Below are 20,891 nucleotides of genomic sequence, written 5' to 3' on the forward strand. Positions count from 1 at the left end.
GCCTACATCACCTGGAACACCCAGCCTAGCCTACCACACCTGGAACACCCAGCCTAGCCTACATCAGCTGGAACACCCAGCCTAGCCTACATCACCTGGAACACCCAGCCTAGCCTACATCACCTGGAACACCCAGCCTAGCCTACATCACCTGGAACACCCAGCCTAGCCTACATCATCTGGAACACCCAGCCTAGCCTACATCAGCTGGAACACCCAGCCTAGCCTACATCACCTGGAACACCCAGCCTAGCCTACATCAGCTGGAACACCCAGCCTAGCCTACATCACCTGGAACACCCAGCCTAGCCTACATCAGCTGGAACACCCAGCCTAGCCTACATCACCTGGAACACCCAGCCTAGCCTACATCACCTGGAACACCCAGCCTAGCCTACATCACCTGGAACACCCAGCCTAGCCTACATCAGCTGGAACACCCAGCCTAGCCTACATCACCTGGAACACCCAGCCTAGCCTACATCACCTGGAACACCCAGCCTAGCCTACATCACCTGGAACACCCAGCCTAGCCTACATCACCTGGAACACCCAGCCTAGCCTACATCAGCTGGTGAGCTGTGGGGGAGCAAGCGATGAGTGTGGGCAGAAAGGATCCGCCTCCGGCTCCACCTCCGATTATACACATCGCGCAGGCGACTCTGTAGCTAACCAGTCACCACCAGCCTTCTAGTTAGATACCATGTGCCTGGTTAAGAAACACGAGCTGCTTTACGAAATTAAATACAATAGCAGCATTGAGTTTAATAGTGAAACAACAGTCTAGCTATGTTTTTCTCTCCCTTGAGTATAGAAAAGTTTATGAATTTGTAGTCTCGCTCAACCCTCACACTTTCCCCACTGCGTTTCATAGCCAGGTTCTGTAGCCAACGTACTAGCCAAGTCTCCCTCTTTTCCTCAGAGAAACTATTCAAAATATATGACCCATAATACTGTTTTTTTTTCTTTCTGTCGTGTATTGGCGGGGCCGCATTTTACATTAATAAAGCGTATCGGACCGGACCATTAACAATTTCTTTAGGCTACACCTTGTTCAGTCATTTTACCTCATTAGCTGGCTGTAGCTAACAACCTGGAGGCGCATTCAGCAGGACGCAATGAACGTTCAGATAGAAATATGCTTTGTAGAACAAACATCCCTCTTTAACATGTTGAATAAGGAACAACTTTAGCTCTATTCAGGGGATTTCTATCTGCAACGTTCGAGAAAGTTTTTCAACTGAACGTGGCCCTGGTAACATTACCAGTAGCCTATATGCAAACACTGGTAATATTTTTTATTTAACATTTATTTAACTAGGCAAGTCAGTTAAGAACAAATTCTTATTTACAATGACGGCCTACACCGGCCAAACCCGGACGACGCTGGGCCAATTGTGCGCTGCCCTGTTGGACTCCCAATCACGGCCGGTTGTGATACAGCCTGGAATCGAACCAGGAGGTCTGTAGTGATGCCTCGAGCACTGAGATGCAGTGCCTTAGACCGTTGCGCTACTAGTATTACCAGTAGTCTATACAGTGAGGGGAAAAAAGTATTTGATCCCCTGCTGATTTTGTACGTTTGCCCACTGACAAAGAAAGGATCAGTCTATAATTTTAATGGTAGGTTTATTTGAACAGTGAGAGACAGAATAACAAAAAAAAAATCCAGGAAAACGCATGTCAAAAATGTTATAAATTGATTTGCATTTTAATGAGGGAAATAAGTATTTGACCCCCTCTCAATCAGACAGATTTCTGGCTCCCAGGTGTCTTTTATACAGGTAACGAGCTGAGATTAGGAGCACACTCTTAAAGGGAGTGCTCCTAATCTCCGTTTTTTACCTGTATAAAAGACACCTGTCCACAGAAGCAATCAATCAATCAGATTCCAATCTCTCCACCATGGCCAAGATCAAAGAGCTCTCCAAGGATGTCAGGGACAATATTGTAGACCTACACAAGGCTGGAATGGGCTACAAGACCATCGCCAAGCAGCTTGGTGAGAAGGTGACAACAGTTGGTGCGATTATTCGCAAATGGAAGAAACACAAAATAACTGTCAATCTCCCTCGGCCTGGGGCTCCATGCAAGATCTCACCTGGTGGAGTTGCAATGATCATGAGAACGGTGAGGAATCAGCCCAGAACTACACGGGGAGGATCTTGTCAATGATCTCAAGGCAGCTGGGACCATAGTCACCAAGAAAACAATTGGTAACACACTACGCCGTGAAGGACTGAAATCCTGCAGCGCCCGCAAGGTCCCCCTGCTCAAGAAAGCATATATATACAGGGCCGTCTGAAGTTTGCCAATGAACATCTGAATGATTCAGAGGAGAACTGGGTGAAAGTGTTGTGGTCAGATGAGACCAAAATCGAGCTCTTTGGCATCAACTCAACTCGCCGTGTTTGGAAGAGGAGGAATGCTGCCTATGACCCCAAGAACACCATCCCCACCGTCAAACATGGAGGTGGAAACATTATGCTTTGGGGGTGTTGTTCTGCTAAGGGGACAGGACAACTTCACCGCATCAAAGGGACGATGGACGGGGCCATGTACCGTCAAATCTTGGGTGAGAACCTCCTTCCCTCAGCCAGGGCATTGAAAATGGGTCGTGGATGGGTATTCCAGCATGACAATGACCCAAAACACACAGCCAAGGCAACAAAGGAGTGGCTCAAGAAGAAGCACATTAAGGTCCTGGAGTGGCCTAGCCAGTCTCCAGACCTTAATCCAATAGAAAATCTGTGGAGGGAGCTGAAGGTTCGAGTTGCCAAACGTCAGCCTTGAAATCTTAATGACTTGGAGAAGATCTGCAAAGAGGAGTGGGACAAAATCCCTCCTGAGATGTGTGCAAACCTGGTGGCCAACTGCAAGAAATGTCTGACTTCTGTGATTGCCAACAAGGGTTTTGCCACCAAGTACTAAGTCATGTTTTGCAGAGGGGTCAAATACTTATTTCCCTCATTAAAATGCAAATCAATTTATAAAATTTTTGACATGTGTTTTTCTGGATTTTTGTTGTTGTTATTCTGTCTGTTCAAATAAACCTACCATTAAAATTATAGACTGATCATGTCTTTGTCAGTGGGCAAACGTACAAAATCAGCAGTGGATCAAATACTTTATTCCCTCACTGTATGTAAACACTGGTAACATTACCAGTAGTCTATATGTAAACACTGGTAACATTACCAGTAGTCTATATGTAAACACTGGTAACATTACCAGTAGTCTATATGTAAACACTGGTAACATTACCAGTAGTCTATATGTAAACACTGGTAACATTACCAGTAGTCTATATGTAAACACTGGTAACATTACCAGTAGCCTATATGTAAACACTGGTAACATTACCAGTAGTCTATATGTAAACACTGGTAACATTACCAGTAGCCTATATGTAAACACTGGTAACATTACCAGTAGCCTATATGTAAACACTGGTAACATTACCAGTAGTCTATATGTAAACACTGGTAACATTACCAGTAGCCTATATGTAAACACTGGTAACATTACCAGTAGCCTATATGTAAACACTGGTAACATTACCAGTAGTCTATATGTAAACACTGGTAACATTACCAGTAGTATATATGTAAACACTGGTAACATTACCAGTAGTCTATATGTAAACACTGGTAACATTACCAGTAGTCTATATGTAAACACTGGTAACATTACCAGTAGTCTATATGTAAACACTGGTAACATTACCAGTAGCCTATACGTAAACACTGGTAACATTACCAGTAGTCTATATGTAAACACTGGTAACATTACCAGTAGTCTATATGTAAACACTGGTAACATTACCAGTAGCCTATATGTAAACACTGGTAACATTACCAGTAGTCTATATGTAAACACTGGTAACATTACCAGTAGTCTATATGTAAACACTGGTAACATTACCAGTAGCCTATATGCAAACACTGGTAACATTACCAGTAGTCTATATGTAAACACTGGTAACATTACCAGTAGTCTATATGTAAACACTGGTAACATTACCAGTAGCCTATATGCAAACACTGGTAACATTACCAGTAGCCTATATGTAAACACTGGTAACATTACCAGTAGCCTATATGTAAACACTGGTAACATTACCAGTAGTCTATATGTAAACACTGGTAACATTACCAGTAGCCTATATGTAAACACTGGTAACATTATCAGTAGCCTATATGTAAACACTGGTAACATTACCAGTAGCCTATATGTAAACACTGGTAACATTACCAGTAGCCTATATGTAAACACTGGTAACATTACCAGTAGCCTATATGCAAACACTGGTAACATTACCAGTAGCCTATATGTAATGTGATGTCACGAGAGGCTGTGTCCTGGAGGGACGTTACATCCTGAGGTGGCTGTAAACCCAGACAGCTATGGCTCCATCTGCTGGTATGGTCGGGAACTCCAACCCTCTATGGCCAATCTTCCCACGCAGCTGAAACAAATGAGGAGCTGATGAGCTGAAGGTTTGGGAAGGGTGAAGAGACACAGTCTCCAAGCTGGGCTCTGGGAGGACAAGAGTGCTGCACGTCCACTTCCATGAGGAATATAAGGATTTGGAGATACTTACCTTTGGGGAAATACTCACCTTTGGATATATGCACCTGTGGAAATACGGGAGAGACATTTGGAAGGACTTTTTGCTGGGTTGGCCACTAGCTGCAACGTGGACTACAGTAAGGCTGTGGAAAAGTTATCTGAGCGAGTGAGAATTATGATTTTGGATGTGGAAGAGACATCCCTGAACTGTTAACCCTTAAAGAGCCACAAGAGAACAGAATTTTGTTATATTTTCGTTAATTTCCCAAGACCTATAATAAAATCCTTGTTTTGTTTGAACCTTGTCTCCTTGCACTACTTGAGCAATCCCGCTGAAAGCTGTGTAGCCTCTCGTGACGTCACAGATGGTGGAGAATACGGGCACGCTCAAGCGTTAATAGTGCATGTCAGAGGAGGATACCGAAGGTTTGATCACCCAGTTTTCCAAGTTGGCCGTAGGCTCCCCGCCGACTGAAATGGAGGACATATTGAAAGCCCTTGTTGCTGGCCAGCACGCCCAGATGCAAGCAAACGTGGCTCTCTTGGAGGAGCAAAAGAAAGGAAGGAAATGGCTGGATCCGCAGAGGAATACAGCAGCGGCGGTGGTGGAGGCCGTTGTGGTGGATCGTTACCTACGCGCCCTGCCTTATGAGGCAAAACGGGTTCATCAGTCAACAGGCCTTGACCACGGCTGATCTGACCGTGGAAGCTGTGGAAAAGTACCAGGCCACAGCGGAGATGCTGAATGCTTCGAAAAGACCCCAGGAGTGCGGCCCCACCACAAATGGGAAGAACCCGTCCAAAGGACCCCAAGGTCTCGAACCCAGCCACGTCAGGACTTATCCCGGCTCCAGGGGGAGCCAGAAACCAGGCGGGTCCAAGAAGAGTACACCAGGAGGGGGAAACTTCGACAGTGTTACCGGTGTGGGGAGATGGGACATATCTCCTGGCAGTGTGGGAAACCAGCCGATGAACCCTATGCCCACTGCGGAGTCCTCCAGCTCAGCACCCACACACCGTTTGCCTCGCTCTTGGGAGTCGTAGATGGCGGCCCAGATCGACCCCCCACCTGCCCGGTAACTGTGAATCACCATGATGTGGAGGCCTTACTGGATTCTGGTAGCCGGGCCACCCTGGTGCGTAAGGATTTGGTGGGCCCAACGTGTCTGACCCCCGGGGAAAGTCCTCCCAGTTTCCTGTGTCCATGGGGACACCAGAGAATACCCCATTACTGAACTTACAATGACCAGCACACGGGGAACCATACACACGGCAGTGGGGGTGGTTGATTCCCTCCCCGTCCCTGTCCTAATTGGGACGAGACTGCCCAGCCCTTTTACCCACTCTGGAGAGAGTCTCAGGAGAGGATAACCCGAGTACCTCGGAAACGGAGAGGCAAGACTCATCCTGGGAAGGCTCGGTGCAATCCTCCAATTACTCACTCCCGCCCGGGCTCTGATAGGGAGGCAGGTGCCCAGACCGACACAGAGACGGAGCTACAGAATCTGGACAAAGAACTGTCTGGTCTGAAGGGGACCGCTGAGAGGTATCGTTTGTTAAAGCAACAGTTAGACATGAAGACAGAAGAGTTAGATATCCTCCAGGCTAAACTCCAACAGAGCTCCTTCCATAAGCAACAGGAGGAGCTGGAGAGGCTGCGCAGGACCATCGAGGAGTGTGAGGAGACCCTGCGCAGTAGTAAGGAGGTCCAGAAGAAGGCAGAGGAGAAGTACAAGGTGTTGGAGAACAAGATGAAGAATGCGGAGGCAGAGAGAGAAGGAACTGAAAGCTGCTCAACAGAAGCTAAACTCTGCTAAAACCAAGGCTGGTGCGTTCAGTAAGAAACTCAAGGAGAGACAACAGGAGGCTGAGTCCCTGGTCCTAGAGGTGGAGGAGTTGAAGAGAGAGCAGGCTGGCAAGCACCACGGCAATGCGGACGCCCCTCTCCCGGCGTGATGCCTTCTTCGCTGCCTTTACCCGACGAGGACGTTCGGTCCCGAGGAGGGGGATGTGTGATGTCACGAGAGGCTGTGTCCTGGAGGGACGTTACATCCCCCTGAGGTGGCTGTAAACCCAGACAGCTATGGCTCCATCTGCTGGTATGGTCGGGAACTCCAAACCTCTATGGCCAATCTTCCCACGCAGCTGAAACAAATGAGGAGCTGATGAGCTGAAGGTTTGGGAAGGGGTGAAGAGACACAGTCTCCAAGCTGGGCTCTCGGGAGGGACAAGAGTGCTGCACGTCCACTTCCATGAGGAATATAAGGATTTGGAGATACTTACCTTGGGGAAATACTCACCTTTGGATATATGCACCTGTGGAAATACGGAGAGACATTTGGAAGGACTTTTTTGCTGGGTTGGCCACTAGCTGCAACGTGGACTACAGTAAGGCTGTGGAAAAGTTATCTGAGCGAGTGAGAATTATGATTTTGGATGTGGAAGAGACATCCCTGAACTGTTAACCCTTAAAGAGCCACAAGAGAACAGAATTTTGTTATATTTTCGTTAATTTCCCAAGACCTATAATAAAATCCTTGTTTTGTTTTGAACCTTGTCTCCTTGCACTACTTGAGCAATCCCGCTGAAAGCTGTGTAGCCTCTCGTGACGTCACAGTAAACACTGGTAACATTATCAGTAGCCTATATGTAAACACTGGTAACATTACCAGTAGCCTATATGTAAACACTGGTAACATTACCAGTAGCCTGTATGCAAACACTACAAGCTTGGCATGCCTGTAACGTAACAAAATGTGGAAAAAGTGAAGGGGTCTGAATACTTTCCGAATGCACTGTAATATCAACACTTTCCTGACCTCTGTCACATAGTAGATTAGAAAAGTCCTATGCAATGACCTGTCTTGCAGTCAAGGCTGCGGTGCAGTAATTGTGCTGTGTGTGTGTCATATCTATGTAGGGGGAATTAGGAATTTACATGGCCAGATAATTATTATATATACAGTGGGGTGAACAAGTATTTGATACACTGCCGATTTTGCAGGTTTTCCTACTTACAAAGCATGTAGAGGTCTGCAATTTTTATCATAGGTACACTTCAACTGTGAGAGACGGAATCTAAAACAAAAATCCAGAAAATCACATTGTATGATTTTTAAGTAATTCATTTGCATTTTATTGCATGACATAAGTATTTGATCACCTACCAACCAGTAAGAATTCCGGCTCTCACAGACCTGTTAGTTTTTCTTTAAGAAGCCCTCCTGTTCTCCACTCATTACCTGTATTAACTGCACCTGTTTGAACTCGTTACCTGTATAAAAGACACCTGTCCACACACTCAATCAAACAGACTCCAACCTCTCCACAATGGCCAAGACCAGAGAGCTGTTTAAGGACATCAGGGATACAATTGTAGACCTGCACAAGGCTGGGATGGACTTCAGGACAATAGGCAAGCAGCTTGGTGAGAAGGCAACAACTGTTGGCGCAATTATTAGAAAATGGAAGAAGTTCAAGATGACGGTCAATCATCCTCAGTCTGGGGCTCCATGCAAGATCTCACCTTGTGGGGCATCAATGATCATGAGGAAGGTGAGGGATCAGCCCAGAACTACACGGCAGGACCTGGTCAATGACCTGAAGAGAGCTGGGACCACAGTCTCAAAGAAAACCATTAGAAACACACTACACCATCATGGATTAAAATCCTGCAGCGCACGCAAGGTCCCCCTGCTCAAGCCAGCGCATGTCCAGGCCCGTCTGAAGTTTACCAATGACCATCTGGATGATCCAGAGGAGGAATGGGAGAAGGTCATGTGGTCTGATGAGTCAAAAATAGAGCTTTTTGGTCTAAACTCCACTCGCTGTGTTTGGAGGAAGAAGAAGGATGAGTACAACCCCAAGAACATCATCCCAACCGTGAAGCATGGAGGTGGAAACATCATTCTTTGGCGATGCTTTTCTGCAAAGGGGACAGGACGACTGCACCGTATTGAGGGGAGGATGGATGGGGCCATGTATCGCGAGATCTTGGCCAACAACCTCCTTCCCTCAGTAAGAGCATTGAAGATGGGTCGTGGCTGGGTCTTCCAGCATGACAATGACCTGAAACACACAGCCAGGGCAACTAAGGAGTGGCTCCGTAAGAAGCATCTCAAGGTCCTGGAGTGGCCTAGCCAGTCTCCAGACCTGAACCCAATAGAAAATCTTTGGAGGTAGCTGAAAGTCCGTATTGCCCAGCGACAGCCCCAAAACCTGAAGGATCTGGAGAAGGTCTGTATGGAGTGGGCCAAAATCCCTGCTGCAGTGTGTGTGCAAACCTGGTCAAGACCTACAGGAAACGTATGATCTCTGTAATTGCAAACAAAGGTTTCTGTACCAAATATGAAGTTCTGCTTTTCTGATGTATCAAATACTTATGTCATGCAATAAAATGCAAATTAATTACTTAAAAATCATACAATGTGATTTTCTGGATTTTTGTATACCTATGATAAAAATGACAGACCTCTACATGCTTTGTAAGTAGGAAAACCTGCAAAATCGGCAGTGTATCAAATACTTGTTCTCCCCACTGTATTAATATATTCTTATATACAGTACCAGTGAAAAGTTTGGACACACCAACTCATTCAAGGGTTTTTCTTTATTTTTACTATTTTCTACATTGTAGAATAATAGTGAATACATCAAAACTATGAAATAACACATATGGAATCATGTAGTAACCAAAAAAGTGTTAAACAAATCAAAATATATTTTATATTTGAGATTCTTCAAAGTAGCCACCCTTTGCCGTGATGACAGCTTTGTACACACTTGGCATTCTCTCAACCAGCTTCACCTGGAATGCTTTTCCAACAGTCTTGAAGGAGTTCCCACATATGCCGAGCACTTGTTGGCTGCTTTTCCTTCACTCTGCGGTCCAACTCATCCCAAACCATCTCAAATGGGTTGATGTCGGGTGCAGTAATTGTGCTGTGTGTGTGTGTGTCAGAGAGAGAAATAACTCCAATCCAGAGGGCAGAGGACCAAGTCAGTCAGGGTTCCCCAACTGGCGGCCCGCGAGCTGAATTTGGGCCTCGGGTGGTTTTATTTGGCCCCTCAAGTTTTCTGAGCAAAACATTATAATTGTTGGACCTAAAAGACTGTAAAAACACCAGCCAATCATTTTAATTTTGGAAATCTGTTCCAAAGTTTTCCCACGCATAATAGAGAGATATATGTGATCGTATATAAATGTATGCACGGTTTGAAAGGATTATGTTTTAGTCAAACATTATATCTGTTTGGGCATTGTTGCGATCAATTTGCAGTCTACACATTTTTTTGTAATTATGTTCCGGCCCCCTGACCGCTCAAGAGAAAATAGTCTCGCGGCTGAATCTAGTTGATGATCCCTGCAGTAAGTGTTGCCATGATGAATGTGGATCATCCTTGTGTGTGTATGTCAAGTGCCATGCCAGTATACAGTATATAGTAGGTGATGCCTTAGTCCTTCCAAAAGCTGCCTGTCCAGCCTGACACCATATGGAATTACTTTTGATGAATTGCCTAGGTCTTCCATTTATTTCTGCCTTTTGAAGTTGCCTTGTTGAATACAAGCCTTTGTGGGGATTAGATCCACACTTGAGCCACACACCAAATGAGCAGCTTAGCATGAACAAGAAATGTTCCTTTCTTTGACAGCTGAATGCAATGAAACGCCATGGCATCCACTCACACTAAATCACTCCAGACATTCTATGGGATGGACAGCAGCTTCTTTGATGTGTCGCTGAGAAGGATCATTCCTTTGGTAGGCTTCCAGGTGAGCTGGAGGTGTAACGACTGTCTTTTAATGAGACTATGTTTGCTTTGAGGATTGATCTGAGGACCCAGAAATAAAACCCTAGAAAATATGTCTGTTGATATTGTTAATAGGTAGTTTTGAGTGTTAGTGTTGTAGCGGGTAGTCGAAGGATCCAAGTTTGGGTTTCCTCATAGTTACCATTGACATTTGCTGGTGACAAGTGAGGTTTCCTCATAGTTACCATTGACATTTGCTGGTGACAAGTGAGGTTTCCTCATCCGATACAACTGTGGTACTTGAAGAAGCAATCCTGTCATGTTTTTTTTTTTTGTATCACCTCGTATAAAAAGAAACTCTTAATTACAAGGGTCAGAAAATGGATTCAATGCTGTTAATAGAGTTTGAGGTGTGTCCATGCTAATGAAGAGGTGCAAATGACCTGACCCAGAATATGAGCCTGAGGTGACTCCCACTGTGTTAGCTGGCTAACTGGAACAAGAGATGAGGGTGCCAGACGGCTGTCTGTAAGATTAGGATTTATATAATGGCTTCACGGGTGACCGCCGCAATGTCATCGCATCTCCAGATAATGACTTCCCTCACAATGATATCAGCCTCATAGGCCCTATAGAGTGATGGATGATTCTAATCAGATGCTCTATTCATGATTTATTAATGCCCTTCTACTGAAGGGTTTCAAAATGGCCACCTGTGTACGTTTTTTAGCCTTGCTGCTCAGTAATGGGGAAGACTGAGACACAAAGCTGGTTGTTGGAGTGTGTTTGGCTTCAGCGGCTTTATAGGTCCCAACGCTCTCGTACTACTCCACATACCACCTTTGTTGGTATTCAGCGGCTAATCCATAATTACCTGGTGAATATAGCGTGAAAATCCACCGTGCTAAAGCTTGCCACTGGCTTTCTCAGGCTGGGAAGGAGAGAGGGGGAGGGGGGGGGGGGGTGAAAGGAGCACATTGGATATCAAATGTCTTCGCTAATTAAGGTATTGAGTTTATGTGTGATTTATGTCCATTAAAGCTCATCGTTGTTTGTGCTGTGGACTATAGAGATGAAGCCTCACCCTTCGTCTTATCGTGGGCGGCAGGTAGCCTAGCAGTTGGAGCGTTGGGCCAGTTACTGAAAGGTTGCTAGTTCAAATCCCCAAGCCGACGATGTGAAAAAAAAGTCTGTGTCACATTTACAATATAATAACCGCTTGAAGTAGGACAAATATAAGCACCCACCAAGTTATTACTATATTGTGTAGTCTGGATTTGGGTCTTAATTATATTAGTCCACCTATTGGTTTCTCTGTTTTGCCTCTGTTCTCCTCCCGTCTTCTGAAGTGTGTGGAGCACCATACAGGGCTCTGTAAGGCGTCTGTGTTAGCAATGGGCTTTTCTGTCTGCTCAACGCTGCACTCCCCCCCCCCTCCTCCTCCCCCCTCCACCCTCCCTCTACCCTCCCTCCTCCACCCTCCCTCTACCCTCCCCCCTCCTCCACCCCCCCTCCATGATCCCCCACTTCAGACAGCCCCTTGCTCTCTAATCTCTCATATGGGTGCTTCGACAAAACAATTGGAAATGTATTACATTTACATTACATTTTAGTCATTTAGCAGACGCTCTTATCCAGAGCGACTTACAGTTAGTGCATACATTATTTTATCGAACCCACAACCCTGGCGTTGCAAACGCCATGCTCTACCAACTGAGCTACATCCCCTGCCCAAAGGGGAATTAGGTCTGCAGTAATTGAAGTAGGGTCAGTGGTAAGTGGACCATCCTGCCTCCTCTCACACAAAGCAGTTGGGGTTTGCTCTGGCTGATTATGCTGATGTGAGGGAGGTTTTGTTAGTGGAATCGCTAAAACACTGCTAAAGAGCCTTTTCAAAATGTCTCATTTCAGATCTCATAACAGTGTATGTAGCTAATAGACTTCAGTCATGTCATAGCATATCATGTGGTCCTCTGTAGCTCAGCTGGTAGAGCACGGCGCTTGTAACGCTAAGGTAGTTGGTTCGATCCTCGGGACCATCCATACACAAAAAAAAAATTGTGTGCGCATGACTAAGTCGCTTTGGATAAAAGCGTCTGCTAAATGGCATATTATATTATAGCTTTAACAATCAATCCATGTAATTGACATGTATAATGGCCTGATGTACACAACCACATGAAAGAGCATTTAACTTAGAAACACAAGTGTATCCCTGCCTTTCTTTCACCTACTGGCAGTCACTATTGTTAGTCCTACAGCTAGAGCCTGAGGCATTGTGGGAACATTCGGGAACGTTAGGGTTCAGGGCCTGAGGCGTTGTGGGAACATTAGGGAACGTTAGGGTTCAGGGCCTGAGGCGTTGTGGGAACATTAGGGAACGTTAGGGTTCAGGGCCTGAGGTGTTGTGGGAACATTAGGGAACGTTAGGGTTAAGGGCCTGAGGCGTTGTGGGAACATTAGGGAACGTTAGGGTTCAGGGCCTGAGGCGTTGTGGGAACATTAGGGAACATTAGGGTTCAGGGCCTGAGGCGTTGTGGGAACATTAGGGAATGTTAGGGTTCAGGGCCTGAGGCGTTGTGGGAACATTAGGGAACGTTAGGGTTCAGGGCCTGAGGCGTTGTGGGAACATTAGGGAACGTTAGGGTTCAGGGCCTGAGGCGTTGTGGGAACATTAGGGAACGTTAGGGTTCAGGGCCTGAGGCGTTGTGGGAACATTAGGGAACGTTAGTGTTCAGGGCCTGAGGCGTTGTGGGAACATTAGGGAACGTTAGGGTTCAGGGCTTGAGGCGTTGTGGGAACATTAGGGAACGTTAGGGTTCAGGGCCTGAGGCGTTGTGGGAACTTTAGGCTGCAGAGCTTGTTTCAGCACGTCACAATGCTAATTAGGCTTTCTCTCATGTCTAGTTCTAGGTGTCTGTACTGTCATGTCTCAGTGTGTCCAGCCCAGGGTCTAGTGCAGAAGAACAGACAGACCGGCCTGCCTGCCACACGCTCACGGCCATATTTTACTAGAAAACATTTGTAGTGACCAAAGGGTCTTTTAAAAACCACTGCCACTTTTTCCTTACTCAGAACACTTCAACATACAGTATGGTTTGTAGAATGAAGGTGACACTATGTACTGCACTAGTGCAATATGTAGCCTAAATGAAATGGAAGTAGTTTTGTGTCTTCATGTGTGCTGTATATGTGTAACTGCATAGGCGTGTGTTGGTGCATGCATGTTTTTGGAATTCAATAATTGTATGTGTGCATCATTTGTCTGTCTGTCTAGAAGTCTGTCTCTCTGTCCATGACAATATTGAGAGATGGACCTTGAGAGATGGTCATGGTCATTGGTTGTGGTTTTGCCTCAGCTCTGCTGGTTGGTTTGATTGCCAGGGTCAATGGCCATCTCTAAATCGAGCTGAGCCCACAGGATAATTCCACTCCAGCCTTCCTGTGTGTCCCCACATTTAATTAGCCTGAGCTACTGTTGATTCATCTGATAATTGCATTATCAAAGATGATTCACTTGTTCAAACTTCAGCAGAGGTTGGTATTTGCATGCCTTTGAGCATGCAATTTTGGGACCCATTTTTATATTTTTGATTGAACCTTTATTTAACTAGGCAAGTCAGTTAAGAACAAATTCTTATTTATAATGATGGCCTACCAAAAGGCAAAAGGCCTCCTGCGGGGACGGGGGCTGGGATTAAAAATATATATATAGGACAAAACACACATCACGACAAGAGAGACACCACAACACTACATAAAGAGAGACACCACAACACTACATAAAGAGAGACACCACAACACTACATAAAGAGAGACACCACAACACTACATAAAGAGAGACACCACAACACTACATAAAGAGAGACACCACAACACTACCTAAAGAGAGACACCACAACACTACCTAAAGAGAGACACCACAACACTACATAAAGAGAGACACCTCAACACTACATAAAGAGAGACACCACAACACTACATAAAGAGAGACACCACAACACCACATAAAGAGAGACACCACAACACCACATAGAGAGACAACACAACACCACATAAAGAGACACCACAACACCACATAAAGAGAGACACCACAACACCACATAAAGAGAGACACCACAACACCACATAAAGAGAGACACCACAACACCACATAAAGAGAGACACCACAACACTACATATAGAGAGACACCACAACACCACATAAAGAGAGACACCACAACACCACATAAAGAGAGAGACCACAACACTACATAAAGAGAGACACCACAACACTACATAAAGAGACACCACAACACCACATAAAGAGAGACACCACAACACCACATAAAGAGAGACACCACAACACTACATAAAGAGAGACACCACAACACCACATAAAGAGAGACAACACAACACCACATAAAGAGAGACACCACAACACTACATATAGAGAGACACCACAACACCACATAAAGAGAGACACCACAACACCACATAAAGAGAGAGACCACAACACTACATAAAGAGAGACACCACAACACTACATAAAGAGACACCACAACACCACATAAAGAGAGACACCACAACACCACATAAAGAGAGACACCACAACACCACATAAAGAGAGACACCACAACACTACATAAAGAGAGACACCACAACACCACATAAAGAGAGACAACACAACACCACATAAAGAGAGACACCACAACACTACATATAGAGAGACACCACAACACCACATAAAGAGAGACACCACAACACTACATATAGAGAGACACCACAACACCACATAAAGAGAGACACCACAACACTACATAAAGAGAGACACCACAACACTACATAAAGAGAGACACCACAACACCACATAAAGAGAGACACCACAACACCACATAAAGAGAGACACCACAACACTACATAAAGAGAGACACCACAACACCACATAAAGAGAGACACCACAACACCACATAAAGAGAGACACCACAACACTACATAAAGAGAGACACCACAACACCACATAAAGAGAGACACCACAACACCACATAAAGAGAGACACCACAACACTACATAAAGAGAGATCTAAAACAACAACATAGCATGGCAGCAACACATGACAACACAGCATGGTAGCAACACAACATGGCAGCAACACAACATGGTAGCAGCACAACATGGTAGCAACACAACATGGTAGCAGCACAACATGGTAGCAGCACAAAACATGGTTCAAACATTAATAGCACAAAGGCAAGAAGGTAGAGACAACAATACATCACGCGAAGCAGCCACAGGTGTCAGTAAGAGTGTCCATGATTGAGTCCTGACTAAAGGATATTGTGTGGTGGTACTTGAGGTCGATCTTTGAGGTCAGCAAGGCATTTGGTTCTTTGTATTGATGATGACTTCATTCACATGATTGGTATGGTTCTAAAATATGGTGTTTGCTCTTTCTCTCTCTCTCTCTCTCTGTCTCTCTCACAGTCAAATCCGAGAAGATGGACAAACCAGAGAAAGAGGAGAATATGGACAACTTTGAGAAGTTGGACCAATTTCAGATGTTAGATAAGCTAGACAAAGTGGAGAAGAAGGATACGACTGCGAAGACTGAGGCGTCAGTGAAGGTGGAGTACACAGAACCACTGGACAAAGGAGAGAAGGTGGATCAAATGGACAAGGCAGAGAAAACAGAAAAGCTGGAGCCAACAGATAAGGCAGAAAAGACAGAAGAAGAAGAAGAAGAAGAAGAAGAAGAAGAAGAAGAAGAAGAAGAAGAAGAAGAAGAAGAAGAAGAAGAAGAAGAAGAAGAAGAAAAACCAGAGATGATGGATAAAATGGACAAGAAGACTGACAAGGTAGAGAAGACGGACAAGGTAGAGAAGACGGACAAGGTAGAGAAGACTGACAAGGTAGAGAAGACGGACAAGGTAGAGAAGACTGACAAGGTAGAGAAGACTGACAAGGTAGAGAAGACTGACAAGGTAGAGAAGACTGACAAGGTAGAGAAGACGGACAAGGTAGAGAAGACTGACAAGGTAGAGAAGACTGACAAGGTAGAGAAGATGGACAAGGTAGAGAAGACTGACAAGGTAGAGAAGACGGACAAGGTAGAGAAGACTGACAAGGTAGAGAAGATGGACAAGGTAGAGAAGACGGACAAGGTAGAGAAGATGGACAAGGTGCAAAAGACAGACAAAGAAGAAAAACCAGAGAAGATGGACAAGGACGAGAAGACTGGAAAGGTAGAGAAGGTGGACAAGGTGGAAAAGCCTGGGAAGACAGAACAGGAAGAAGTGGAGAAGGCACCAGAGAAACAGGAGACGTCGGTGAAGTCGAACACATTTGACCATATGGAAACACAGTCTGACAGGGAGAAGACAGACCATGTTGGAAAGGTAACAGTAACAGCTGAGAAAGAAACAGACAGAGCAGAGAAGCCCACAGACAAGGTGGAGGAAGAGAAGAAGCCAGAGAAAACAGACAAGGTGGTGGTGGAGGAGGAGAAGGAGGAGGAGAAAACAGACAAGGTGGAGGAAGAGAAGAAGCCAGAGAAAACAAACAAGGTGGTGGAGGAGGAGGAGAAGGAGGAGGAGAAAACAGACAAGGTGGAGGAGGAGAAGAAGAAGCCAGAGAAAACAGACAAGGTGGAGGAGCAGAAATCGGAGAAAAAAGAGCTGAAAAGTCCTGAGAGGAAAACGGACAAGATAGCAGAGATAGCTGATAAGGCCAAAAAAACTGCAAGTAAACCTTCGACCAATGGGAGCGGTGCCGCACCAAGCCGGGACCTGCCCAGTCCAGACAAGAAGACCAAGGTAGGCCAGAGTCGAGGTTTAAAGAGGAACATGATCAAATCATACATCATTCATGCTGCTGCTGCTTCTACTTTATTATCCGTACAGTAGTGAGATTGTAGTCCATTGAACTCACTTTCATTTAAGTAATATCAGTCATAACATTATTATCAGAACAATGAAAATATTTTGTTCCTTGTTTTAGTGCAGATTTTAACTCGACTTCTTCACTGAGTGTTTGTTTTTATCAGGCACACAGTTCCATTTGTTGGTATTCTGTTGATTAAGGCTGCTTCTGTTGATTAAGGCTGCTTCTGTTGATTAAGGCTGCTTCTGTTGCTTTCTCCTGCTGCTGTTATCCTGCTGCTGTTATCCTGCTGCTGATATCCTGCTGCTGTTATCCTGCTGCTGTTATCCTGCTGCTGTTATCCTGCTGCTGATATAATGCTGCTGTTATCCTGCTGTTGATATCCTGCTGCTGTTATCATGCTGCTGTTATCCTGCTGCTGATATCCTGCTGCTGTTATCATGCTGCTGTTATCCTGCTGCTGTTATCCTGCTGCTGATATCCTGCTGCTGTTATCCTGCTGCTGATATCCTGTGTTTTGTTGTTTTCTTTCTCGCTTTCTTTTGTTCTTTCTGTTTCTCTCCATTTGTCTGGTGTGCCGTCCATCGCGCAGCCTGTCGCCGGGGCAACCAAACCGAGCGCTGCTAAGCCGCGGCCGAGTCCCCCTAAACGCCCCACCCCTTCCACCCCTTCCTCCACCTCAGCCAACCTTGGCAAAAAAACGCCCATGCCCAAGGCCCCCACCCCCACCGCTGGCCACAAGCGGCCCTTGTCCGCAGCCAGCCGCCCCGCGTCCGCAGCCACCACCTCCACCACTGCACCCTGTGAGGTCAAGCCCAAGGTGAGTGCCCCCTGCCCTGCTTTAGGGACAGCCGAAGTCCCCTCCACCTCAGATATCGGCACCTCCATACCCTACCACTGTGTGGTGTCGGTCTGTCTAGGGAAACTACTACCTACTTCTACTCTAGTAGCCTGTCTTTTTATCTCCTATTCATCATGTTGTTGATCAGAAGTATGGGCATGTTCAGTTCTGTTTAGCATAAGTGTTAGCTTAGCTAGCTACTATATTAATTTTCACAGGAGCTGTAAATTAGACACTGTCTGACTGCTGTGGTGCTCAGAGCATAATCCGCCTGTAAGGTATCCACCTTTTTTAAACTTGGCTCCCAGTAAGCCCTTGTGTCCCGAGTGCTGAGTGGCCGTCCACAGGATTACTCAGAGCACGGTTCTAGAGTAGGGGGCCGAGGGGAGGGGCCCAGAGGGAGGGGGCCGAGGAGGAGAGGGCCAGAGGGGAGGGGGCCAGAGGGAGGGGAGAGGGCCAGGGGCCTGAGGGAGGGGGCCAGAGGGGAGAGGGCCAGAGGGGAGAGGGCCAGAGGGGAGAGGGCCAGGGGAGAGGGCCAGAGGGGAGAGAGGGGAGGGGGGGGCCAGAGGAGGGCCAGAGGGGAGGGGGCCAGGGAGAGGGCCAGAGGGGAGAGGGCCAGGGGAGGCCAGAGGGGAGAGGGCCAGAGGAGGGCAGAGGGAGAGGGAGGGGAGGGGGCCAGGGGGAGTGGGAGGGGGGGCCAGAGGAAGGGAGGGAGGGCAGGGGAGGGGGCCAGAGGGGAGGGGGAGAGGGAGAGGGCCAGAGGGAGGGGGGCCAGAGGGAGAGGGCCACAGGGGAGAGGGCCAGAGGAGGGGGCCAGAGGGGGGGCCAGAGGGGAGGGGGAGAGGGGAGAGGGCCAGAGGGAGGGGGCCAGAGGGCCAGAGGGGAGGGGGCCAGAGGGGAGGGGGGAGAGGGAGGGGCCAGAGGGGAGGGGGCCAGAGGGGAGGGGGGAGAGGGGAGAGGGCCAGAGGGGAGGGGCCAGAGGGCCAGAGGGGAGGGGGGCCAGAGGGGGGCCAGAGGGGAGAGGGCCAGAGGGGAGAGGGCCAGAGGGAGGGCAGGGGAGAGGCCGGAGGCCAGAGGGGAGAGGGCCAGAGGGGAGAGGGGGAGAGGGAGGGCCAGAGGAGAGGGAAGGGCCAGAGGGGAGGGGCCTGAGGGGAGGGCCAGAGGGGAGAGGGCCAAGGGGAGAGGAGAGGGCCAGAGGGGAGGGGGCCAGAGGAGAGGGCCAGAGGGGAGAGGGGCCAGAGGGGGAGAGGGCCAGGGGAGAGGGGAGAGGGAGAGGGCCAGAGGGGAGAGGGCCAGAGGGGAGGGGGCCGAGGAGGGCCAGAGGAGAGACGGGGAGAGGGCCAGAGGGGAGGGGGCCAGAGGGGGAGGGCCAGAGGGGAGGGCCAGAGGGGAGAGGGGCAGAGGGAGGGGCCAGAGAGGGCCAGAGGGGAGAGGGCGAGAGGGGAGGGGGCCAGAGGGGAGAGGAGAGGGGAGAGGGCCAGAGGGGAGAGGGCCAGAGGGGAGAGGGCCAGAGGGGAGAGGGAAGAGGGGAAGGGGCCAGAGGGGAGGGGCCAGAGGGGAGAGGGCCAGAGGGGAGGGGGCCAGAGGGGAGAGGGCCAGAGGGGAGGGGGCCAGAGGGGGAGGGGCCAGAGGGGAGAGGAGAGGGCCGGGAGGAGAGGGGGGCCAGAGGGAGAGGGCCAGAGGGAGGGGACCAGAGGGAGAGGGCCAGAGGGGAGGGGCCAGAGGGGGGAGGGCCAGAGGAGAGGGGCCAGAGGGGGAGAGGGCAGAGGGCGAGGGGCTGAGGGAGAGGGCCAGAGGGGAGGGGGCCAGAGGGGAGAGGGAGGGGGCCAGAGGGGAGAGGGCCAGAGGAGGGGGCCAGAGGGAGGGGCCAGAGGGGAGGGGAGAGGGAGAGGGCCAGGGGGGGAGAGGGCCAGAGGAGGGGCCAGAGGGAGAGGGCCAGAGGGGAGAGGGCCAGAGGGGAGAGGGCCAGAGAGGGCCAGAGGAGGGCCAGAGGAGGGAGGGCCAGAGGGGAGAGGGCCAGAGGAGAGGGCCAGGGAGAGGGCCAGGGAGAGGGGGAGAGGAGGGGCCAGAGGGAGGGCCAGAGGAGAGGGCCAGAGGGAGGGGGCCAGAGGAGAGGGCCAGAGGGGGCCAGAGGGGAGGGGGCCAGAGGGAGAGGGGGAGAGGGAGGAGGGGAGGGGGCCAGAGGGCCAGAGGGGAGAGGGCCAGAGGGGAGAGGGCCGAGGGGAGGGGGAGGGGGAGAGGGCCAGAGGGGAGAGGGCCAGAGGAGAGGGCAGAGGGGAGAGGGGAGAGGGCCAGAGGGGAGGGGGCCAGAGGGGAGAGGGGAGAGGGCCAGAGGGGAGGGGGCCAGAGGGGAGAGGGCCAGAGGGGAGAGGGGGAGAGGGGAGAGGGCCAGAGGGGAGGCCTTGAGGGCAGCCAGCATTCATCACTCCTCCCCTGGTATTTACTAGAGAGACCCAGGGCCAACCATCAGTCGCTCAAGGCTTCCCTCACCACACCACACCACGTCTCTCACCTTCAGCCTTCAGTGTAGCAGATATACATTACAATGTACATGATGCACAGCCACTTCTCTAACCTGCTGGTGTAACGTCTTTGACTATATTACACCACTATTTATTGTAGTACAGCAATGGAGTCTAGGGCAAAAGGGCTGGCAGCTCGAAGGATCTCAAGACACATGAATGAGAGAGGGAATGAATGAGGAGGCGGTGCGGAAAACAAGGCCATTTTCCATGTAAAGCCTCCCTCGGGCGGTGCGTCCACGCGTGGGGAAATCAGACACACGGTGCATTGGCATTCTTTTAATATCCCTGGTTCCCAGCGTAATCCTTACATCAGCGCCAAGGCAACATATATCATATTGTGAAAC

At 48.5% G+C, this 20,891-nt stretch overlaps 1 protein-coding gene across 1 annotated transcript in view; it reads left to right on the forward strand.

Moving 5' to 3' along the window:
- Positions 1 to 20,891, forward strand: part of LOC121549440 (microtubule-associated protein 4) — a 140,884-nt gene that overhangs the window by 99,918 nt on the left and 20,075 nt on the right. Inside the window, exons 7-8 of the mRNA XM_041861248.2 lie at positions 15,787 to 17,114; positions 17,774 to 18,001. Of these exons, the coding sequence (XP_041717182.2) occupies positions 15,787 to 17,114; positions 17,774 to 18,001 (1,556 nt within the window). The remainder of the gene's footprint in view (positions 1 to 15,786; positions 17,115 to 17,773; positions 18,002 to 20,891) is intronic.

The sequence above is a fragment of the Coregonus clupeaformis genome, chromosome 34 (assembly GCF_020615455.1).
Source record: "Coregonus clupeaformis isolate EN_2021a chromosome 34, ASM2061545v1, whole genome shotgun sequence".
In the NCBI taxonomy this organism is placed as follows: domain Eukaryota; kingdom Metazoa; phylum Chordata; class Actinopteri; order Salmoniformes; family Salmonidae; genus Coregonus; species Coregonus clupeaformis.